Source organism: Brienomyrus brachyistius, chromosome 5 (genome assembly GCF_023856365.1).
Source record: "Brienomyrus brachyistius isolate T26 chromosome 5, BBRACH_0.4, whole genome shotgun sequence".
NCBI lineage: Eukaryota > Metazoa > Chordata > Actinopteri > Osteoglossiformes > Mormyridae > Brienomyrus > Brienomyrus brachyistius.
This window is the reverse complement of record NC_064537.1, coordinates 33180071-33199857: the sequence shown is the minus strand read 5'-3', so window position 1 is coordinate 33199857 and position 19787 is coordinate 33180071. Positions and strand designations below refer to the sequence as shown.

The 19787-nt window shown below is 45.9% G+C and overlaps 1 protein-coding gene and 1 long non-coding RNA gene across 2 annotated transcripts in view; one reads left to right on the top strand and one right to left on the bottom strand.

Annotated features, from left to right (window-relative positions):
- The first annotated feature begins 4 nt into the window (after window positions 1-4).
- The window catches only part of snx29 (sorting nexin 29), a 105563-nt gene continuing 85780 nt past the window's right edge, over window positions 5-19787 (top strand). The window contains exons 1-11 of the mRNA XM_049013844.1: window positions 5-142; window positions 4722-4786; window positions 6423-6475; window positions 7036-7160; window positions 14514-14694; window positions 14764-14834; window positions 15364-15618; window positions 15922-16264; window positions 16979-17097; window positions 17231-17324; window positions 17442-17524. Of these exons, the coding sequence (XP_048869801.1) occupies window positions 136-142; window positions 4722-4786; window positions 6423-6475; window positions 7036-7160; window positions 14514-14694; window positions 14764-14834; window positions 15364-15618; window positions 15922-16264; window positions 16979-17097; window positions 17231-17324; window positions 17442-17524 (1396 nt within the window). The 5' untranslated portion in view covers window positions 5-135. The remainder of the gene's footprint in view (window positions 143-4721; window positions 4787-6422; window positions 6476-7035; window positions 7161-14513; window positions 14695-14763; window positions 14835-15363; window positions 15619-15921; window positions 16265-16978; window positions 17098-17230; window positions 17325-17441; window positions 17525-19787) is intronic.
- On the bottom strand, window positions 10540-11438 carry LOC125742157 (uncharacterized). The gene is made up of 3 exons (XR_007398026.1): window positions 11210-11438; window positions 10955-11163; window positions 10540-10724 (listed from the first exon to the last, which is right to left on the bottom strand). It is a non-coding gene; the product is annotated as an uncharacterized LOC125742157 (long non-coding RNA).

Here is a 19787-nt window from a genome sequence, read left to right as displayed (position 1 = left end):
TAACGGCATTGTGTGATTTAAATGAGTTACATTATTAGCTAGCTAACTAGTCACGAATTAAACAGTTCCTACTGCACAACGTTGTTAAGCTACATGTTGGGTAGTAATCAATTTATCTGAAGCTGGACGAACAGGATGAACGGTGAGTAGATATTCGTGTGTGTGTGTGTGTGTGTGTGTGTGTGTGTTAAAGGTACGTAATTCTGAGAAATGGAGATCCGTATGTGGAGTATTAATAAAGCTGACCACGACCAGTTCTCTCCATAGCCATGCTTTTTCGGCGGTATGATACTTTGATTCAAAATCGAAAGCTTCCCCTAAAGCTATGACATACTTTTCTTTTAACTGTCGCGTGTAATAACCTGTACTTTTGCTATATTAGTATGAAATGCTGCAGCTTAAATGTTGTTGTGACTACGTGGTAAGGTGCTCTGCTCGGAAGAATTGATGCTACAGCAAAATAAGTATAGTATATTCATTAAAAAAAACAATACTGGATGATGAAATAGCCTTCTGTTTAGTTTTGGTGATGAACCGTATGTTTTGTACTGCTATTTAGTAAATATTGAGATACTTATCGATACTTCGTGTTAGCTTAATTTAGATATAAAGAGTGTTGCATTTAAGTTTTTTGGTGAATTCAGTTTCTGTGTTTTGGAGTTGACAAATCACCCTGATGTTTTTTAAGTTCATACATATCATTTTATTCATAAAAACGCACTTTCCATGCATTGGTAGTATTCACTTATAGTGGTCCTTAGGCTACAAAATCTTAATTAGCATCTTCTATTGACTGCATGCAGCCATTCCATACACTTATGCACACCTCTGTCTGCATTCTTTGGATGATGGAGCTTTAATCAAATTGACTGCTGGTGGAAAATAACACACTTATGGACTGGCTGGCTGTGCAGGATTAGGGGTTTTAGGGCAACTGATCTAAGAAATACACAAATATATTTTTTCTCACATTTTTCTCTGTTGTGAGGCATCTCTTCCTCTTTGTACAGTTGTACCCTGAATTCCAACTTTTTCAGCATCATCTGAATCTTTATAGTTGGACTGTGCTGTCAGTTTGCTAAACCCACCTTGAACACTGCGGGGAGATAATTTCAGCCTAGTAGTATACACCATCAGTAAGCTACCTTTCTCAGTAGCACAATCCTTCAAAAGTCTGCAGTGCTCACTTTCACTAGCCCCGGCGGCACACTTAATGTGTCAGCCATTTGTATTGTGGCACCAGTGAAAGATGCTATGGAAGGGCTACTAGGCATATTAATGGTGGGCACTAGGTGTAGAGAGGCTCTGCCTCTCTCATTTGATTGGACATTACGCGTACATAAAGTGTATATCTGCCTGATGACCCTGTCCAGGACTGGGGCTGCAAGATGGAAGAATACAGTGCTCACGAAAGTGTAACATGTATTTCAAGTAGTAATAAGTTGAAACCCAAATTCTAGTTCTAAAAGAGCTGTTCTGAGTTAAAATGTTCATTGACAAGCAGTCCCATTGGTTGCTTTTTAATTAGTCACGCCATTGCAATAACATAAAACACCAAACATTTGTGTTTAATATTCCTTTGGGGGCCAATAGCTGCAATCGCAATTAATGGCAAAATGACTAGAAGAGAACTGAATCAGTCAGTCAAAACTATTATAACACTTAACTCAATTGAGTTTTGTTATGAAATTAATAAATTTGCAATATTTTTACAGAATTAATCAAGCGTCCCAAAACTGTGAGCCCTGCATATGTGTATGTCATTGTTTTAAGTGGGTTGCCATAACCTCAGTAGTGAAACTTAATTTAGACGCCAGTCCTGGTAACTCTCCATGATGTGAACATGCACGTAGGCCGCAGTCAGGCGACTGTATTAATTAACCTTGAGGCTACACTGTCTGTTGAACTACAGGGGCTTTTGTCTTCTGTACAATTCCTGTTTCTCACAATTCATTTTTGGATCAGCTCACTTCCCTATATCAACTTCCCACAAAGGAAGGCAAACAGACGGACAGGCCTATGGCTTTTCATTGTTTTAAATGGTTCTTTGCATTGCCGTCTCTTCTGAACAAAAGTGTGCTTGTTGCTCCAGATAATGAATGTAAAATGTTGTTACCTGCAGTCTTGGTAAACGCAAGGGGAAATTCTGGTAGATTTCCAAAGAAACTCAGTTTTGGCCTGCAGGACATGTTAAATTTGTTAGCGATTCTTTTTTTTTTTGTTTTTTTTTTGTGTATATCCTGATTTTTATTAAAAAGACTCCAGTTACTGTCTTAAATGCCTTTATAGCAGACGGGTCATCTAAGACTTTCTTCTCAATGCCATACTTTTTGTTTCTGCCATTATTTGCATCAGACTGTAGAGTTAGCCTGCCTAATGTTTCATATAATTTTAAAGGAAGCCGTTTTGTTTTCGGGAAGTGTAGATGTTTTGAGCCAGTTTCCATTCCATTAGTATTAAGGATAATTTTTATGGAGTAAAGGGCATTTCATTTTAATTCAATAAATGGCCTTTGCATCACACTTGATGATTTTGATGACATATGGCATGTGAATTACACGTACTTTTCAGAAGTGTTATATATATATTTACCTTTGTGATTGTATTCCTTTTCTACACCGTGGGTACTATTACAGCTACATTGCTCCACTATGCCTCATTGAAAACCACAAAAAGTACTTTTTGCATAAGTCTGTTTTTTCAAGTTCAAAGGTCATCTCTCTACAGCTGCAGTATTTATTTATGTATTTTTGCAACTTCTTGTTATTAAAAACCCAGTGAAAAGGCTTGGAGTAAGATGTATTTTTATAATGATATACATACACTATATTTCCAAAAGTATTAGGACACCTGCCTTTACACACACATGAGCTTTAATGACATCCCATTCTCAATACAAAGGCTTTAATATGAAGTTGGCCCATCCTTTTGCAGCTATAACAGGTTCAATTCTTCTGGGAGACTGTGCACAAGGTATAGGAGTGTGTTTATGGGAATTGTTGACCATTCCTCCAGGGAGCATTTGTGAGGTCAGGCACTGATGTTGAATTAGAAGGTCTGGCTGTCAGTCTCCGCTCTAATCCATCCCAAAGGTGTTCTGTTCGATTAAGGTCAGGGGTCTGTGCAGGCCAGTCAAGTTCCTCCACACCAGACTCGCTCATCCATGTCCTTATGGACCTTGCTTTCTGCACTGGTGTGCAGTCATGTTGGAACAGGAAGGGACCAAAATGGCTTTGTCCAAAATGGCTTTGAATGCTGCAGCATTAAGAGTTCCCTTCACTGGAACTAAGGGTCCAAGCCCAACCCCTGAAAAACAACCCCACACCGTAATCCCCCCTCCACCAAACTTTATACTTGGTACAATGCAGTCAGGCAGGTACCGTTCTTCTGGTAACCGCCAAACCAAAACTCGTCCATCGGATTACCAGACAGCAGGGACGGATTATGGGTTGTGTGGGCCCCTGGGCAAAACGTTCGCAAGGGCCCCCCCCCCACCACCACCACCACCACCACCACCAGCACCACCACCACAACCACCACAATTCAAGGGCCCTTGGCTGCCAAACGCCCTCCATATAGGGTCAGGGGCCCTTGTAGGCAGAGGATCAAAGAATGTAGGCCCTCTAAAATAGACAAACAAAAATACATTGTTAAGCGTTGCAAATTGTTTTGGGCTAGGGGCCCCACGGGCCCCCTGCACCCCAAGGGCCCCTGGGCAGCGACCCCGCTGGCCCGGTCCGTAATCCGTCCCTGCCAGACAGAGAAGCGTGATTCGTCACTACAGAAAATACGTCTCAATTGCTCTAGAGTCCAGTGCCAGCATCCTTTACACCACTGCATCTGACGCTTTGCATTGCACTCTGTGATATAAGACTTGGATGCAGCTGCTCGGCCATGGAAACCCATTCCATGAAGTTCTCTACGCACTGTTCTTGAGCTAAGCTGAAGTTTTGAGGTTGGTAGCTACTGATTCTGCAGACAGTTGGCGACTTCTGCACACTGTACGCCTCAGCATGCATTGTCCCCGCTCTGTTACATAGCCTACCACTTTGTGGCTGAGTTGCTGTTGTTCCCAATTGCTTCCACTTTGTTATAATACCACTAACAATTGACCGTGGAATGAAAGGACTTGCACAGGTGGCATCCTATTACGGTACCATACTTGAATTCACTGAGCTCCTCAGAGTGACCCATTCTTTCGCAAATGTTTGTAGAAGCAGTCTGCATGCCTAGGTGCTTCATTTTATATACCTGTGGCTATGGAAGTGATTGGAATACCTGAATTCAGTGGCTTGGAGGGGTATCCCAGTACTTTTGGCAATATAGTGTATGTATATGTGCTACTCGAGTATAAAAAATTGACCTGTTAAGTGTCCTCCCTCATGTGACATACATACAGGGAGCATAAAGTTACAGCTCATAAGAAAACTTGGATTATTATAATTTTTTGCTACCCACTGTGTAGAAAAGACACTATCTCAAAGGGCAATGATTAAAAAAAAATTCTGAGCTGTTATTTTTAAATCATATGCCAGATTACATTTTTTACTGAAATGGAATGACCCTAAAATAGTGTATAATGCTATTTCTATTTTCGCAGCAGTGCGGCTTTGTGACTTTCTGATTTAACCTCGCAGTGAAACTGCTCCCTGATATGAATATTATTTGGTGGTTGGTTTCTTTTAAGAACATTCTCCTGAAAGTCTGCATTCATGTTTCAGGTACACAGCAGAATGACACAAAAAGGCAGCATTTGTTGGAGAGGCTATTGGATGCAGTGAAACAGGTGAGAACCAGTGAAGGCCTGGTTAACGGTATGACTAATGGTCTGCCTCAATCAGCAGTAGCTTATATAGTAATAACTGACTAACCGCCTAGTAGCATATTGTAATACCTGACTAACCACTTGGTAGCTAATTAGGCCTGTTATGATAACTATTTGTGTTGGATAACATATATTTCCAGAAATGATTGATGAATGATATTATTATTTTAAGATCATTTTATGCCACTGATATAATAATATAGAATAATAATGCCAGTACACCTTTTCAAAGAGCAATGGACTTTTAATTTTTAAGAATATTTAGACATTGCAATTGAAATAAAAAAAAAATGTAATTATCCAAAATAAATAAAATCACGCAACAAAAAAAAGGAGATGGAATTGAACTCTCATGCGCTGGTAACGAAATTAGCTTTTTACTGTTAAACATTTATTAAACATTTGGCACAGAGGTATAGAAAGCATTTGTTCCATTACAGGCAGCTGCCAACCCAGTTTTGCAAAGGCTCTGCTGAGTGGTGCAAACAAACCATGATCGTTTATTGGGAGGGGAAAAGTAAAAGGAAGTCGGAAAGAAGTCAGACCGTTTGAATAGCTTTTCTACCCTCTATGCTCAGAATGATAACCAGAATGGATAGGGGATTTGAAGGAGGGTTGAATGAGAAAGTCTGGAAATACCAACATTTATGATTCATCTCTACAGGATTATAAAGACTCCCAGATGGCTACAAACTTAAAATACGTTTGTACTGCAGCACCATATATGTCTCTGTCAGTGTCACTATCATTTTGATTTATTAAGTTAGTTATGTATTTTTTATTTGAAATCGAGTTTAGTTTTAGCTGTGGCTTTATTAGTTTTTATTTCAAAGATGTTTGCTGTTTTTATGCTTCAAGTTCATTGCACAGGAGGGTCAAACAAATCATTACTTTAGCTAAGCAGTATTTAAAAACGAACAAGGAAGTATTTTTTTAATTTTATCTCAGTTGGTTTCGGAACCAATATTTATAGTTGTTTAGTTGTAGTTTATTTTATTTTTGTATCTTATTTTATTTCAGTTTTTGTAAATGGTTTCACTAATCATTATAACCCCGCCTTGCGTACTTTAACTACATAGTACACAGCTAACTGTTAATTTTAGTAAAATTCTTACGTATTTTTATGCCGTTCATACCGCACTTCATAAACGTGACTGTTAAGAGCAGCTTTGCCTGGTGTCTGGCACTAGAAATATGAACATTCAGGTCCACGGACGGCCCAGCGCTATGTTGCGTGCGGCAAGGCTCGCTATCACCTGAAGTACGAATCAGCCCTGAGCCACGTTTATGCCACAGGGAGCAGGCAAGAGGGCAGAAGCAGCATAATTTGCTGAAATGTTGGGGACGTTCATTCTTATGGAAACACAATTTGCTAATTTTGAGGTCAGAAAAAAATATTGAGATTATGTCCACATCAAGTCCATAACGTAAATATTGTGACAGGCCTATAGCTAATATATCTGCCTATATTGTTATGCTCGACTAACCTTTCGGTAGCTTATATCGTAATACCCCTCTAGCTGCCTGGTAGCTTGTATCCTGCCAGTGCTGAGTTGTGGCTGATCAGATGCTAACATGTCTGAACATGGTTTTTCAGTGTCAGATCCGCTTCGGGGGGAGAAAGGAGATAGCGTCAGACTCGGACAGCAGGTAAGAGGAGCTAAGGACCATCACAGCCACTTTACACCATAAATCACACTTTCCTCACTTTTAGTTTGCTTTCCATAACAGAACCTCTATAAATGAAACACTTACTTTGTTTTGTGCCATTATGCTCCATGATACTCATGTGGCCCCTGTGTATGATGGCTCTGCGTGTCGTGATACTCATGTGGCCCCCTGTGTATGATGGCTCTGCGTGTCGTGATACTTATGTGGCCCCCTGTGTATGATGGCTCTGCGTGTCGTGATACTCATGTGGCCCCTGTGTATGATGGCTCTGCGTGTCGTGATACTCATGTGGCCCCTGTGTATGATGGCTCTGCGTGTCGTGATACTCATGGGCCCCCTGTGTATGATGTCTCAGCGTGTCGTGATACTCATGTGGCCCCCTGTGTATGATGGCTCTGCGTGTCGTGATACTCATGTGGCCCCCTGTGTATGATGGCTCTGCGTGTCGTGATACTCATGTGGCCCCCTGTGTATGATGGCTCTGCGTGTCGTGATACTCCTGTGGCCCCTGTGTATGATGGCTCTGCGTGTCCCCGCAGGGTGATCTGCTTATGCGCCCAGTTTGAGGCAGTTCTCCAGCATGGGCTGCGGAAGGGCCGAGGGCTGGCTCTCACAGCAGCCGCCATCAAGCAGGCGGCTGGCTTCACCAGCAAAACGGAAGCAGGTATGGGGTGTGGCTGAGCTGGGTGGGGCCTTCCCACCAGATTGCAGTCCTTATCACACTGGAAAAACGTGAACGGGTTGATATGTGCAGGCCGAGATAAGCTGAAAGTAACAGCCCTTATCACGTTCATCTGTGGGGGGAGAAGACAAATATGTAACAGGAAGCTCAGGGAGGAAAACCAGGTGGTGGTCCTGCTTCTGAAACCAGAAATCTTATGTAAGTATCAGTTACAAATTGTGAAAAAGGGAAACATTCTGTTTTCTGAGGTTAGGCAAACACCTGCTGTGGTTAGTAGTCATTTATACTCAGAAAAAGATGCACGCAAACAAATACAAAACAGTATGGGGTGAACTTTGAATTGGCACCGAAATTACTACAGATATGAAAAGGAGTAGGAGGTTGTTATTTAAGGGAGCATAATTGATCATATTGAAAGTGTGTGTATTCGTGTGATTCACATGGTGTATTCCCTTGGTTTGCTCTTGTTATGACTGTGTTGTAATTATGTCTTGCTAAATCTCTTTAACAAGTATGTAACTAGACACAGTCCAGTCCTGTCACCAAGCACTGAAAGTTGCTTTCATTAAATTTAAGGATCAAACAGCTTATTGTACTAGTTCAACTAAAGCATTTAATTTGTCATCACTGAACATCAGTGTAGAGAAGTGTACCTCACCGAGCAACAGTCGAAAAAAGGTAGGTGTATTTTTCTGAAGAGGCAGCCCTTCCTACCATAAAAATGAAGCTCGTTCTTCCACAACAGGGTCAGTGGTGAAGAGTCAACAATATTTGAGCAGGCCTTTGAATCTACAGCAGGGTTCCCCAATTCTCGTCCTGGAGGGCTGGAATCCAACACAGTTTACAGATTTTTCTGTTGAGAATCACCTACTAAACCTGCTAATTAGCTGATTAAGGTGTGTTTGAGCAGGGGAATCTGCAAATTGTGTTGGAACTGTGTTTGTTCTGTACAGCCCACTTCACCAAGTTTAATGTCCAGTATAGCCAACTTTCTTCTCAATGACCATAATGAGCTGGTTGCCCACTTAACCAATCAGGTTTGTGATTTGATCCTGTCCTATATTAGCTGAGCCAGCTAGGACCACCTCCCAGATGCTGGTACTGCTTGCTGCCTTGGTAAATCTCACACTTTGGTAAGGCGCAGTACTTCTCAATGGGGTGGAGTCAGGTGATGAAGGGGGGGCAGGTCATAATTCAATCACGTTTCAAGCCTTTCTAGGCCAATCTATGAAATACTTTGATGTATCGGGAGGGGCATTGTCCTGCTGGAATATCATAACCTTTTAGAAAGCTGCTGACCTTTTAGAAATCTTCTTATGCCAGTGTTTGAAGAAGCTATCTTCTAGAAATTGGCAGTAGAATTTATGGTTTATGCAAGTCATAAAGGTATGACAAGTTCATCACTGATAATTGCAGTCCACTTCATCTCTCCTCCACCACCTAGTTGGTGCGTGAAGAGGGTCTCCGTCCACTGGCCCATCCATCTGCTCCATCAAGAGTCACTTTCATCTCAACTCTCCCCAAAACCTTTATACCATCACTCTTGAGACGTGTCCGTTCCCATTGTTAATGTTATGGCCTCCACTCAATAAGGCATGAAAGGTATGTTTCAGCGTTTATGACCTTAGGAATGTCAGGCAGCACACTGCGCCTTCTACTACCGGTGATTCTGTTCAGATTGCAGTTTTAAAAAATGGTGGCATTTGATGCCGATGAAGTGTTTCTGGAGGTCTCCTCTTTAATTTGACACAGAACTTTGGCAGTTTATGTGTGTTATCTTCTCTCTACATGCTTCTTCAGTCCTCTTTGATTGTCGGCAACAAAAACACTTCATTGTACAGTGATCACATTTCAAAAGTCTGGCAGTTTCGATCACTGACTGGCACTTTACTGTTTTGTTTTTTTTCCTACTCTGTAAGGTCCTCTTCAGCCCATTGTAATAGTAATAATAATTTGCTTAATAATTCTGCGCAGGAACGTATCTATGTTTTCCTGTTTTTATCTGAACAGAAAGCACTCAGCCCAAACACTGAACAGTTTGCTGTTTTTAAATTAGACATTCATCTGGACTGAAAGTATTGGTCAGAGTAGAAGATACAAGTAAAGTACACACTTACCTAGTGATTCTGCACACAGTGTAGGACTGGAATTGGGGAACCCTGGACAACGTCAAGGGCGTAGCTTTGGATACGTGGAGACTGTCCCTATCAATATTGTGGGAGTAATGTGCGTGTTTAAGGGACGGGGGGTTCGTGGTTGGTTTGGTTCTTACCAATGTTGTAACCAAACCTAGACCCTTGGTCTACAGGGCTATACCTGTGATTTCATTAGAGATGCTAGAGAGATGGTGATTCAGGCAGTAATAGATGATCAATGGAAGCTGACGAGGGGCCATCCGTTCCAGGAGGGACGCTATATTAGAAATGACCTCAGCCGGATTATCTGTGGCTGTGTTCCGCGAAGGCCGGAGACCAGATGGGCAGAGATATGCCGAATGATTGGATGGCACTTTCTCACCCAACAGCCAGCAGGGAATTTCAGCAAAGCAGCCGGGTCGAGTCGGGTCGGTGCCGAAAAGTCAGATGTGTAGGGCCAGAAAAAACCCAGTGCTAACATATTGTCAGGAGCTGCTCGCACCTTCGTTAATCCCGTGTGTGCTGGCGGAGCCCGTCAAAAATCACAGCCTGAGGGCTGCTTGTAACTGTTGACATCAGAGAAAAATAAACTGGATGTGCCAAATCTTTGGATAAGATGGTCTCGTCGCCGCATGGTGTGGTTCACATGAAAATGGGACATCTCTTCGTTTTTTATTTTTATTTTTATTTTGAAACTAAGGAAGGAGGAACCTCTGATTCCGCTGTTTAATGTTGACTCATAACCCTCACAGGCCTAAGGTCTGATTTATACAAGGGTTTTTTTAACACTTGTCATTGGGCATTGTGTGTGGCGCCAGTGTCTTTCTGCACCTTGGGAACCTGCGGTTGAATCGCTGCTTAATGTTACCCGAAGCCAGAACTGGTTTAATCATGTTCCTGTGTGTGGGTTTGGCTTTGTGATGATCCAAGTAGCCGCAGACGGTGAGAAGTGACTCACCAGCTGGGAAGTACAGTCACACCAGTTTTTGATGGGTGACTTCAGATCATGCAAAGGAGCTTCAATATTTTATATTCACCTATTTTGTGTAATTAATACGTGTCTGTTTTTGCATATAGGCCTCTCCGTTTAATAATGTGTCTGTTTTGTGTTAAATCAGACAGTGAATATCTGATAAATCAAAGATTTTTAAAGATACATAATGAACTGGTCAGGGTGTCCCCCACCTTGTGCCCTCTGATTGGCACCCTGTCCAGAGTATCCCATGCCTTGTGCCCTCTGACAGATTGGCATCTGGTTCAGGGTGTCCCCTACCTTGTGCCCTCTGACAGATTGGCACCTGGTCCAGGGTGTCCCCCACCTTGTGCCCTCTGACAGATTGGCACCTGGTTCAGGGTGTCCCCTACCTTGTGCCCTCTGACAGATTGGCACCTGGTCCAGGGTGTCCCCCACCTTGTGCCCTCTGACAGATTGGCACCCGGTTCAGGGTGTCCCCCACCTTGTGCCCTCTGACAGATTGGCATCTGGTCCAGGGTGTCCCCCACCTTGTGCCCTCTGACAGATTGGCACCCGGTTCAGGGTGTCCCCCACCTTGTGCCCTCTGACAGATTGGCATCTGGTCCAGGGTGTCCCCCACCTTGTGCCCTCTGACAGATTGGCACCCGGTTCAGGGTGTCCCCTACCTTGTGCCCTCTGACAGATTGGCACCTGGTCCAGGGTGTCCCCCACCTTGTGCCCTCTGACAGATTGGCACCCGGTTCAGGGTGTCCCCCACCTTGTGCCCTCTGACAGATTGGCACCCGGTTCAGGGTGTCCCCCACCTTGTGCCCTCTGACAGATTGGCACCTGGTTCAGGGTGTCCCCCACCTTGTGCCCTCTGACAGATTGGCACCTGGTTCAGGGTGTCCCCTACCTTGTGCCCTCTGACAGATTGGCACCCGGTTCAGGGTGTCCCCCACCTTGTGCCCTCTGACAGATTGGCACCCGGTTCAGGGTGTCCCCCACCTTGTGCCCTCTGACAGATTGGCACCTGGTTCAGGGTGTCCCCCACCTTGTGCCCTCTGACAGATTGGCACCTGGTTCAGGGTGTCCCCCACCTTGTGCCCTCTGGTGGGCTAGAACCCTGTCCAGGGTGTCCCATGCCTTGTGCTCTTTGTTAGACTAGTATCCAAGCCAAAATGTCCTCCGCATTGTGACCATGCTTCCTGGGATACATTCCAGTCAACCCGTGGCCCCCTCCCCTAGGCAGCTGGTTACAGATGATGGATGCATGGTGCATGGTATTGGCCTCTGTGGCCACCTGGTACCTGGTCCTCTCTGTCCTACCTGGTAACCTTACCTAGTTGGGAGGGCATTGTGGTGAGAAATGGTAGCTGTTACAATGAACAGCATGTAATAAACTATCTATGGATATACACTGCAGATGTTCAGCTGAATTTTTATTTATTTATATATATATACATATATAATACACACACACACACGTATGCACTGCTCAAAAAAATTAGAGGAACACTTTGAAAACACATCAGATCTCATTGGGAAAAATCATGCTGGATATCTATACTCGTATGGACTGGGTAATGTGTTAGAAATGAAAGGATGTCACATGGTTTGATGGAAATGAAAATGATCAACCTACAGGAGACTGAATTCAGAGATACCCCAAAAATGAAAGTGAAAAAATGCGGCAGGCTAGTACATTTCGCCGAAATTTCGTTTCAGCAACTCAGAATCATACTCTGTAGTTTGTATGGCTCCCACGTGCTTGTATGCATGTGTGAGATGTCCCAGAGGTGTTCTGTTGGATTTAGGTCAGGCGAGCGTCTGGGCCAGTCAGTGGTATCAGTTCCTTCATCCTCCAGGAACTGCCTGCATACTCTCACTACATGAGGCTGGGCATTGTCATGCACCATGAGGAACCCAGGACCCTCTGCACCAACGTAAAGCCTAACAATGGGTCCAAGGATTTCATCCTGATATCTAATGGCAGTCAAGGTGCTGTTGTCTAGCCTGTAGAGGTCTGTGTGTCCCTCCATGGATATGCCTCCCCAGATCATCACTGACCCACCACCAAACCGGTCATGCTGAACAATGCTGCAGGCAGCATATAACGTTCTCCATGGCTTCTCCAGACCCTTTCACGTCTGTCACATGTGCTCAGGGTGAACCTGCTCTCATCTGTGAAAAGCTCAGGGTGCCAGTGGCAGACCTGCAAATTCTGGTATTCTATGGCAAATGGCATTCGAGCTCCACGATGCTGGGCAGTGAGCACAGGGCCCACTAGTGAGGACGTCGGGCCCTCAGGCCACGCTTATGAAGTCTGTGTCTGATTGTTTGGTCAGTGACATTCACACCAGTGGCCTGCTGGAGGTCAGTTTGTAGGGCTCCAGCAGTGTTCATCCTGTTCCTCCTTGCACAAAGGAGCAGATACCGGTCCTGCTGATGGGTTAAGGACCTTCTTCGGCCCTGTCCAGCTGTCCTAGAGTAACTGCCTGTCTCCTAGAATCTCCTCCATGCCCTTGAGACTGTGCTGGGAGACACAGCAAACCTTCTGGCAATGGCACGTATTAATGCACCATCCTGGAGGACTACCTGTGCAACCTCTGTAGGGTCCAGGTATCCTCTCATGCTACCAGTAGTGACACTGACCGTTGCCAAATTCAAAACTAGTGAAAAAAACAATTATAAAAGATTAGGGGGAAAAAATGTCAGTGGCCTCCTCCTGTTAAACCATTTCTGTTTTGGGGGTCGTCTCATTGTTGCCCATCTGATTTCATTAACACCAAAACAGCTAAAACTGATTAACAACCCCCTCTGCTACTTTACTGACCAGATCAATATCCCCAAAGTTTAATTGACGTGATACTATACTCTAATTAAAAAGTGTTCCTTTTAATTTTTTTTGCTGTGTGTGTGTGTGTGTGTGTGTGTGTGTGTGTGTGTGTGTGTGTGTGTGTGTGTGTGTGTGTGTGTGTGTGTGTGTGTGTTGGGCTACAAGAGGGAAAGTGTAACAGCCATAGCTGATGTATCTAAGAAATCTGTACCTCTGCGGTGCACCTAACTTTTTATATAGCCTTTTTTAAACCTGTGATCATGTATCTAGTACTCATACTTGTTTGAGGGCAAATGTCAAATGTGAGTTGTGCACATGGGTTATATACAAACACTCACAGCATAAGCAAGCCTGACGGGTCAAAGGGTTCTGGCTGTTTTCAGGTGATGCAGCTGCTGTTCTTGTCATTTTGAAACAGACTGCATTGTGATAAATATTAGCTTGTCGAAAACCAGAAACGGTTATTCTCCCCGGAGAGAGAGAGCGAGACACAGAGAAAACATGACTTCTGTTTCTTTTGGGTCAAAGCAAAGTCTGTGTGAAATGTCATATTGTGACGACCCCAGAAGCAGCCGCCATTTATTGCTTGGCTTCATTGAACTTCTTGCCTCAGTCGTATGTCCAGTCTAAAAGGAAGTGCCTGAAATGGCTTCATCTACTGAAGTGCCCAATGCTCTCCTGTGCATATTGGTGTGTGTGTGTGTGGGGGTTTTCATTTCATCCTCCATCACCACTGTTAGCCGCTTTAATTAGGTATATGGTCTGAGCTCATATTTTAAGTTTAGCTAGTGAAGGCTGTTTTTCCATAGAATGAGTTTCATTTTTTTATTTTCTGGTGCTAATCAGGCAGTATGTGTGAATGGTACATATCTGTGGTCCCCCTCCTGCCTCCCAGTGCTCCCCTCTGTCTCCCCCTGCCTCCCAGTGCTCTCCTCCTGTCTCCCAGAGCTCCCCCACGACTCCCTGAGCTGTCGTCCTGCCACCCAGTGCTCTCGTCCTGCCACCCAGTGCTCTCGTCCTGCCACCCAGTGCTCTCGTCCTGCTACTCAGTTGTCTCGTCCTGCCTCCCAGTTGTCTCGTCCTGCCTCCCAGTTGTCTCGTCCTGCCTCCCAGTGCACTCCCCCACGACTCCCTGAGCTGTCCCCATGCCTCCCCCCTGCCTCCCAGTGCTCTCCCCCCTGCCTCCCAGTGCTCTCCCTCCTGTCTCCCAGTGCTCTCCCCCCTGCCTCCCAGTGCTCTCCCTCCTGTCTCCCAGTGCTCTCCCCCCTGCCTCCCAGTGCTCTCCCCCCTGCCTCCCAGTGCTCTCCCCCCTGCCTCCCAGTGCTCTCCCCCTGTCTCCCAGTGCTCCCCCTTCTGCCTCCCAAAGATGTCCATTTGAGTGTCAGAGTTCTCCTCTGGTGTTTCAGAGCTGTCCTTCTGGCTGTACGTGAAGGAGCACCTGAACCGGCACGAGCTGCAGCGCTTCTACTCCCTGCGGCACATCTCTTCGGAGCTCGGCCGTGGTCGTGCCTGGCTGCGCTGTGCCCTCAACGAGCACTCACTGGAGCGCTATCTGCACGCGCTGCTGGCTGACCGCTCGCGCCTCAGGTACGTGCCCGTGGTCCCCCGGCCTCTAGATGGCTCTGTGAGGTGCTCACCCCCCATCGTGTCTCCTAGTGTCTTCTATGAAGACTGGGCATTCATCCTGGACGAGGAGCGGGCGAGTATGCTGCCGACCATGGCCGCAGGTAAATTATCATTAATTGTCACTGTCATAAATTTTTATTGCTGTTGTTTTTAGTAAATCGTTTGCCTAAAAGTGTTTTTGCGTGAGGTTAGCCAGATTATCTCTGCAAGACCAGAAGTGATCGAACTTCTTTGAACTTCCAATGAATGCCCAGGTATGTGTGTAGGCAGTACTGGAGTAGGAGCTGTACAGCACTTGCCAACAAAGCAAGAACCAAATACGACTATTCAGTGAATGGAAGTGCAACATTCAGAGCATCGTGATCTTTGCTGTACATTTTCAGTGGCCTGGAATATCAGTATATAACAGCCTGACAATTATACTGAGAAACTGTGCTTGAATCAGCTGTGCTTCATGCAGAAAGTGAACTGGACTTTCGATAAGAAGCTCTTATTTGAATCTCACGGCCATCTGACAGGAAGGGGAGATGCAGTCTGACAAGCATCTGCTGCAGTTATGCAGTGAGAGAGTCTCCCCGGAGAGCCGGCAGTTTCACTGGGCTTTTCTCATGCCTTTCTGTGCTTGGACAGGGCTCAACTCCATCCTTTTTGCCATAAACATCGACAACACGGACCTGAATGGGCAGAACAGGACAGGTCCGTCCGTGTCACATCTGCTCAAAGAGTCGACGCAAGGGGTGAGCAGCCTGTGGAAGGAGTCCGCTCACGGCGTCAGCACCCTCCTCAGGGAGATCAGCACTGCCACCGCTGTGGTGCCCGGTTTCATTCCCCGCCCTGACTGCAACTCCGATCCACTGCCCGTGCTTCCTCGCAGCGCCTCCGCAGGTAGGGAGGGGAACAGCGTCTCCGTTTCATGACAAGCTTTGAGCGAGTTATCTTATGTTTGTAAGCAGTATTGCTATAGGAATAGTCCAAAATGGTATTTTCATAATCTGGGTATAGTAAACAAGTAAGCAAATCAGCAGGCAAGTAAGTAACTAAATAAGCATGTAAACAACATTAATAAATGAGACCGACTTCCTCCAGCATTGTGTTAATGGCTGGGTGTACTTTTTGTGCAACAAGAGAATTTAAAGAGCGATGCCGGATATCTCCGTGTGTGAACGCTGCCCTTGGAACTCTCTCCAGACTCTGGTCTGAGGAAGGAACGGCGCAAGAAGAAAAAGATCACGAACATCATCTCCTTCGATGACGGGGATGATGCCGGGGCAGAGGATGAGGATGAGGGGGCAAGCCTGAGGAAGAGCGGAGGGGGACATCACAGCTCTGAGGAATGCCTAGGCCCGCGGGACTTGTCCCCGGCGCAGAACGGGGGCCCCGAGGCCGGAGAGCTCGGGGAGAGCTGGGACCTCAACCACAGCCACAATGGGGTGCTGTCCCACACCAAGGGCGGGGATAACGACGAGGAAGACGAGGAGCTGGATGGCAAGCTGAGGCCAGAGCCGGAGGAGGACCCTGGGGCTGTGGAGCAGTGAGTCTGCGGGGGCAGAATGGGCTCTGAAAAGCGTCCGAGATACACTGGTATCTGTGAAGTGTGCGGCGTGTTTTCAAGGCTGTACACTGTGACAGATGTTACCCTAAAGGCTGGCATCAACATATCCTGGGCTGCTGAAGTTATATAATCATACTGAAATCATTTCAGTTATACAGAAATCAGTTATGTGAAATAGAGCTTGATAATTCAATTGACTCACAGCTTATGAAACTTTTTTTTAGTAAAGAGTTTGGACTCTCTAGCTAAGTTGGGAGTGAAAGAATCAGTCAAGCAGAGTTATATTTGTCACATACAGGGTTATACTCAGTATGATGTAATAAAATGCTTGGCTGTCCAGGAAATAAGTATAAAGAGACAGAACATTTGATATTAAACACTGAATGAATAAAATCTTAAATAACCTTACTGTGCACTTCCAGCACGTCAACCACAATTAACCCACATTGAGTTGAATTGTGACTCTCCCCACCCCCCCCCCCCCCCCCCCCAGCACCCCGTCGCAAGTTTTCACAGTTTATATATTCTCGTATTACACAAGTCACTCTCTGGATTTTTACATGTGTAAGCTGTGCATGTATTTGTTAAGGAGCCTGTTGGAACATTGGAAATGCATAGGTCATTGTGCTCATTAAGGGTTAAGTTAGGATCAGCACTGACATGGAGATGCTGTGTCTCTGTAATCTTTTTCAGGATTGTGGTTGGAAGCCTGTCCAGTGTGTCCACCTATAGCCCCCTGCAGGTGATCGATGACAATGACAGTTCAGACATCCTCATTCCTATGGCCTCCATGGACACCAGCCCTCAGCCAGGTAAATTTACACCCCAATCCCACCCGAGGGTGTAGACACTATCGGCAGTTTCTAGGAAACCTCGTTTCTCTGTTACCTGCCAGAGAATGTGTGTGAGTTCGCGGCTCGTGACTGGGTGCGTTGGTGTTTCCAGAAAGCGTCATAGCGCCCTTGCCTTTCGGTGGGGAGATCGACTGCAACACCACTGTGGTAGATGTCACGCCAACCAGATCCCAGCTGCAGTTCAAGTATGTGACCCTTTGCATTGATTCTGTATGAAGGGGGAGGGGGTGAACATGGGAGGTGTTTCGCAGTGATTCATGTGGTGAATGTCTGTCTCTCTTTCTCTCTCACCTCTCCCCCAGTATGGAGCCCAGCCCTCCTACCCAGAATCCTCCTCTCAGCGACATACTCCCCACTCCCGGCCTGCCGGAGTCCATGACAGTGGGTATGTGATTCTCGCTTCCACTGAAGCCGCCAGCTTCAGAAAAGCTTTGGCTGTGCTCTTGGGCCCCCAGGGGCTCGATTCTCCTGTCTACGTCTGGCTCACCTGGTTCTTCGGTCTCAGTGTTGGTTCTTGTGTCTTAAGAAGAATTAGCGATGTTTTCAGTTAGCAGAAGAGGATTTCTGGTGATAAATAATGTTAAACAAAGGCTTTGATGGAAGACTTTGTTTGTAGTGCAGTTCTGTCATGTCAGTCTGCCTTTCCCTTTGATACCAGCGGGGGCAGCAGTGTACCATGGTGAAAACCTGACGGGGCAGATGGTGTGAGTTGGACACGGTCCCCCTGGCATGCGGGTGTGTGCCACCCAGCCCCGCCCTGCTCGGCCCGAGCAGCCTGTCACCTGCGTGAAGCTGATCTTCCTTTTTGACCCCCTGTTGAAGGGCATGGGGAGAGTGAGAAAAACCAAAATAAACAAGCAAGAAAAAGACAAATGTAAATCTGCAGCTACGGCTGTAGGAAATTGGAAATTGCTTCATGATTTCAGTAGATCATGTCAAAATGATGCTGATTAAAATTTATTATTTTTTTTTTTTTAAAGGGATCTGAAATGCTTTCTTTTTTCCTGTCAAACTTGCAGACCATAGATGTGCTCTGTCCGGTAGCTTTGCCGCACCTGTGGCTGTGGACATGGTCTGATGCGATTCTGTAATATGTTTGATCATACATGAATGACACACGTCATATGCGATGATTCACTTGAAACGGGTGTCACTGGCCTCTGTTCAGACACACTGCAGAATTGTAGCGATGGTCAGTGTCTTGCTGTGCTTATCGGCCTGGTGACCCTGCGGTCTTGGGCTTGCCCCCCCCATCCCGAAGGCTTTACAGACTGCCCTCAGCATCCGTAGTGTGTCCCTCCCACTGACAGCCTCTCCCTGCTTTCAGCAGTTATTCTTTTTTATATAACCCTCAACTGCTAGGTGGGAAAACCCCCCCCACCCCACCGCGCCAGGTTCCTGTGATGTTCGTATTGTTGGGTACCCGCTTATTTGCACTCTTATTCCGTCCCCGACTTGTGAGAAAGTTTCCTCAGATAAGTTGCAAACTGCTTTGATCACAGTTAGATTCGTGAAACATTATTAAATAAGTGTGAATCTCCTGTGAAACAATTTGTGAACGTCTGTCATTGCTGCCTTATCCAGCAGATGGCACTGTTGGTTCACGAACCCGGAGCCTGTGCCGTGATGGACAGGGTAAAGCAGAACGTAAAAGCGAAACGGTCTCAAAGATGAAGTCCTCGCATTATGGGCGTCTAGTCCCAGGTGCTCCTGCAGGACGTTAGTCTTTGTCCTCTGAGAACCCTAACAGCCGTACATCTGCCAGTAAGCCCTGACCGTCTGTCCTGTGCCGCTCCTGTCATCCTCGTCCTCCGTGCCTCGCAAGAGGACATCTGTGATGGAAGAGGAGGTGCTGTATTTGTTGCTTATGAACCTGCAAACCTTTAGCCTTTCTCATATTTTTTATATTAGGTATAAAAGTAGGAAGGCAGTCAATACGTCCTGGCCTTTAGCTAAGGTGTGTACAGTAGTACCCTTTGCTCCCTTTGTTAGAATGAGACTCTGCAGTGTAACTCCTTGCAGCCTGTGTTATGTCCACTGGCGTCCAGGTTCAGGATGATTCTGACCTGACTGTGGGGTGTGTGGCCGCTTCTCTTCATTTCCTTCACCTTGCTGTGATTCAGGCTGCCCCATGGGTTTGTTGCTGACGTCATGTGACCCGTTCGGGCTCCACTTTGGGTGGGGTGGTGGCAGGTGGGGCGAGGATGGTTATCGGAAAACCCGCTTTGATTCCAATATAAGCGTAATCTCTGAGATAGGGGAGGGGCCCCATGTTATAAATCATCACTCCTCCTCCGCATGAGCGCCCTCTGGAGGGGGCGGGGGGGGGGGGGGGTCATATGTCGGACTCCTCATGCGAATCATCCATGCTGGCCTCTCGTTCCCGCTGAGATGACATCACTGACACCAAGGCCCGAGTTACGAAACTGGCAGCATGACGCTTGCGATTATAAAATCTGAAATAAACTTGTAGAAAGACATCTTATTTTTAAAGTGCTTTGTTTGTTGGGATTTTCTGCTTGTTAAATATAAGCTTTGTGCTATTTGAGTGAGCGGTGAGCTATGGGGGAAAGAGCACTGCTGGTCGACTTGTGCTTTCTTGTGCTGCATGTGGGTTTGTGTGAAAGGGCTGGAGTGAGATGGAGGCA